This window comes from Scylla paramamosain, chromosome 35 (assembly GCF_035594125.1).
Source record: "Scylla paramamosain isolate STU-SP2022 chromosome 35, ASM3559412v1, whole genome shotgun sequence".
Lineage (NCBI taxonomy): Eukaryota > Metazoa > Arthropoda > Malacostraca > Decapoda > Portunidae > Scylla > Scylla paramamosain.
Window position 1 is genome coordinate 8,597,501 of NC_087185.1, and position 2,500 is coordinate 8,600,000.

The 2,500-nt window shown below is 43.1% G+C and overlaps 1 protein-coding gene across 1 annotated transcript in view; it reads left to right on the forward strand.

The window, feature by feature from the left end:
* The window catches only part of LOC135090636 (cannabinoid receptor type 1A-like), a 5,224-nt gene that overhangs the window by 1,430 nt on the left and 1,294 nt on the right, over positions 1 to 2,500 (forward strand). The window contains exon 1 of the mRNA XM_063987577.1: positions 1 to 185. This exon is cut by the window's left edge and continues 1,430 nt beyond it. Coding sequence (XP_063843647.1) covers positions 1 to 185 — 185 coding nt within the window. The remainder of the gene's footprint in view (positions 186 to 2,500) is intronic.

Below are 2,500 nucleotides of genomic sequence, written 5' to 3' on the forward strand. Positions count from 1 at the left end.
TCTACCTCGTTATGTTCAACTCTGCCATTGCCACTATGGTCGTCATGTACTTCCTGATTGCAAGGGAATTCCGGCGGCCGCTAGAAGGCTCTGTGTTTCGGGAGGAGATGGTCGCTGTGCGCCGCCGAACTGCCAAGGAGCTGATGGTAGTGGTACTGCTCAACCTCCTGCTGGCGACTCCGGATGTGAGTGTGTGTGTGTGTGTGTGTGTGTGTGTGTGTGTGTGTGTGTGTGTGTGTGTGTGTGTGTGTGTGTGTGTGTGTGTGTGTGTGTGTGTGTGTGTGTGTGTGTGTGTGTGTGTGTGTGTGTGTGTGTGTGTGTGTGTGTATTGGGGATGTACCCAGATATGATAAGCTTTCCCTTGTTTCTCTTCATATTGTGTTTGTTTACTCTCTCTCTCTCTCTCTCTCTCTCTCTCTCTCTCTCTCTCTCTCTCTCTCTCTCTCTCTCTCTCTCTCTCTCTCTCTCTCTCTCTCTCTCTCTCTACCTGTTGCGTTTATTATTCATGGTCTGCTTCTGTCTTCCTTCTGTCTTCCCTAATCTCCCTCTTTCCTCCGTTTTCTCCTTTCGTTTCTCCTTTACTCTCCTCCCTTCTGCTCGCTTCTCACGTTTCCTATTCCCTTGTTTACTCATTTTCTCTTCTCCTTCCATTTCCTGTCTCGAGAGTTATTTTTTTTTCATATCGCTCTTCATGTTGCTATCTTCTCATGCAAGCCTTCGAGCGCTCTCTCTCTCTCTCTCTCTCTCTCTCTCTCTCTCTCTCTCTCTCTCTCTCTCTCTCTCTCTCTCTCTCTCTCTCTCTCTCTCTGTCCTTCGTTTTCTTCGCTTATGCATGTTGCTATGTCGTCTTTTTCCCTTCTCATCTCCTTCTCCTCCTCCTCCTCCTCCTCCTTCTCCTCCTCCTCCTCCTCCTCCTTGTCGTCTTCTTCTTTCTCCTCCTCTTCCTTATTCCGTTGGGTAAATTAGGTTCATTTATAGCGCGCGCACACACACACACACACACACACACACACACACACACACACACACACACACACACACACACACACAAAGCTGTACAAGTGCATGACAGTGGGTTAAAATGTATAAATAACTTAAGAATGAATGTAAATATCAACAAATGAGAGAGAAGAAAGAGATTTATGAGTTTAAGACATTCGTATGAAAGACAAATTATAATGGACTGCTTTCTGTGATGGAGTCCGTAAAGAGAGAGAGAGAGAGAGAGAGAGAGAGAGAGAGAGTCTAAAAAAAAGAAAATACTCCTTCGTACTTTGGTTCAGACACAGACACACGTAGACTTTCCAAGAGTAATTTCACAAAGAAGGGAATTAAAGAGAAGCATCAAAGGGGCTTCAAAAGAGATGGTACATGGCAGGGCCCCTTAGATAATTATATAGTGTATTTCTTTGTGTATAAAGACCGCATTCTAAAACGTTTCTGCTTTTGATATACTCGTAAGAACATGACAAAAGCTGCGAAAAGCCATCAGGTTTTTACGTGGCAGTCCCTGAATAAGACACACCTTCCTGTTTTCCACCTACGTATCATCACCATCCATAAGTTTATTTAATCTAACAAGTTCTAGTGGAAGTTAATGTAGGTTTTCAAGGGTGTTTTTTTTTAATCTAGGGACAGTTTAACATTACTGCATCATCAATAGGAAAAAAATAACCCGATTAATCAACTCTGTGGCCTTTAAAGCTAGTCCTGATGAGGGAATAAAGCGTTTCAAAATACGGGACCTGGTTCTCTGTTGTTCATTCTTGTAGTTCTCCGTCCTGCATGTTATTGATCGCCACACTTACGATGTTGTTTTAACGAACTTGTTATCATAAGAGAATAAAACAAAAACATGACGTAAAGGATAAGCAACAGGATGTAACAGTGATGAGGACAGTTCATGTAGTATGTGACGCCAGGATGTGTGTGTGTGTGTGTGTGTGTGTGTGTGTGTGTGTGTCCGCTTCTTCGTATCTGGTCACGTGGTTGAAATTTTATGCTTTTGTCATTTTTCTGGTTAATGGAATTTTTTATCTCGCGAAATATTCTAATTAGTGAACGTATTTAAATTCTTCAAGGAAAAAAGTCTTTTTTTCCCTTCTTAATGAAATTGCTCTCTGAAATATTTGGGTTAAAGTATTTTGAATTCTTAAGGACTCCATTTGCGTTGTTGTAGAGGAAGAATCAGGGTAAGCTGGTCCAGAGGGAGTAAACACCGCAGTGAGCAAGGCAGGCATACAGTGCTTCAGGTAATGGGGTGAATGGCTCAATAATACAGCAGGACGTGAAAAATTCTGAGTAAAGAGGTGTGAGACGTGTGTGTGTGTGTGTGTGTGTGTGTGTGTGTGTGTGTGTGTGTGTGTGTGTGTGTGTGTGTGTGTGTGTGTGTGTGTGTGTGTGTGTGTGTGTGTGTGTGTGTGTGTGTGTGTGTGTGTGTGTGTGTGTGTGTGTGTGTGTGTGTGTGTGTGTGTGTGTGTGTGTGTGTGTGTGTGAACAG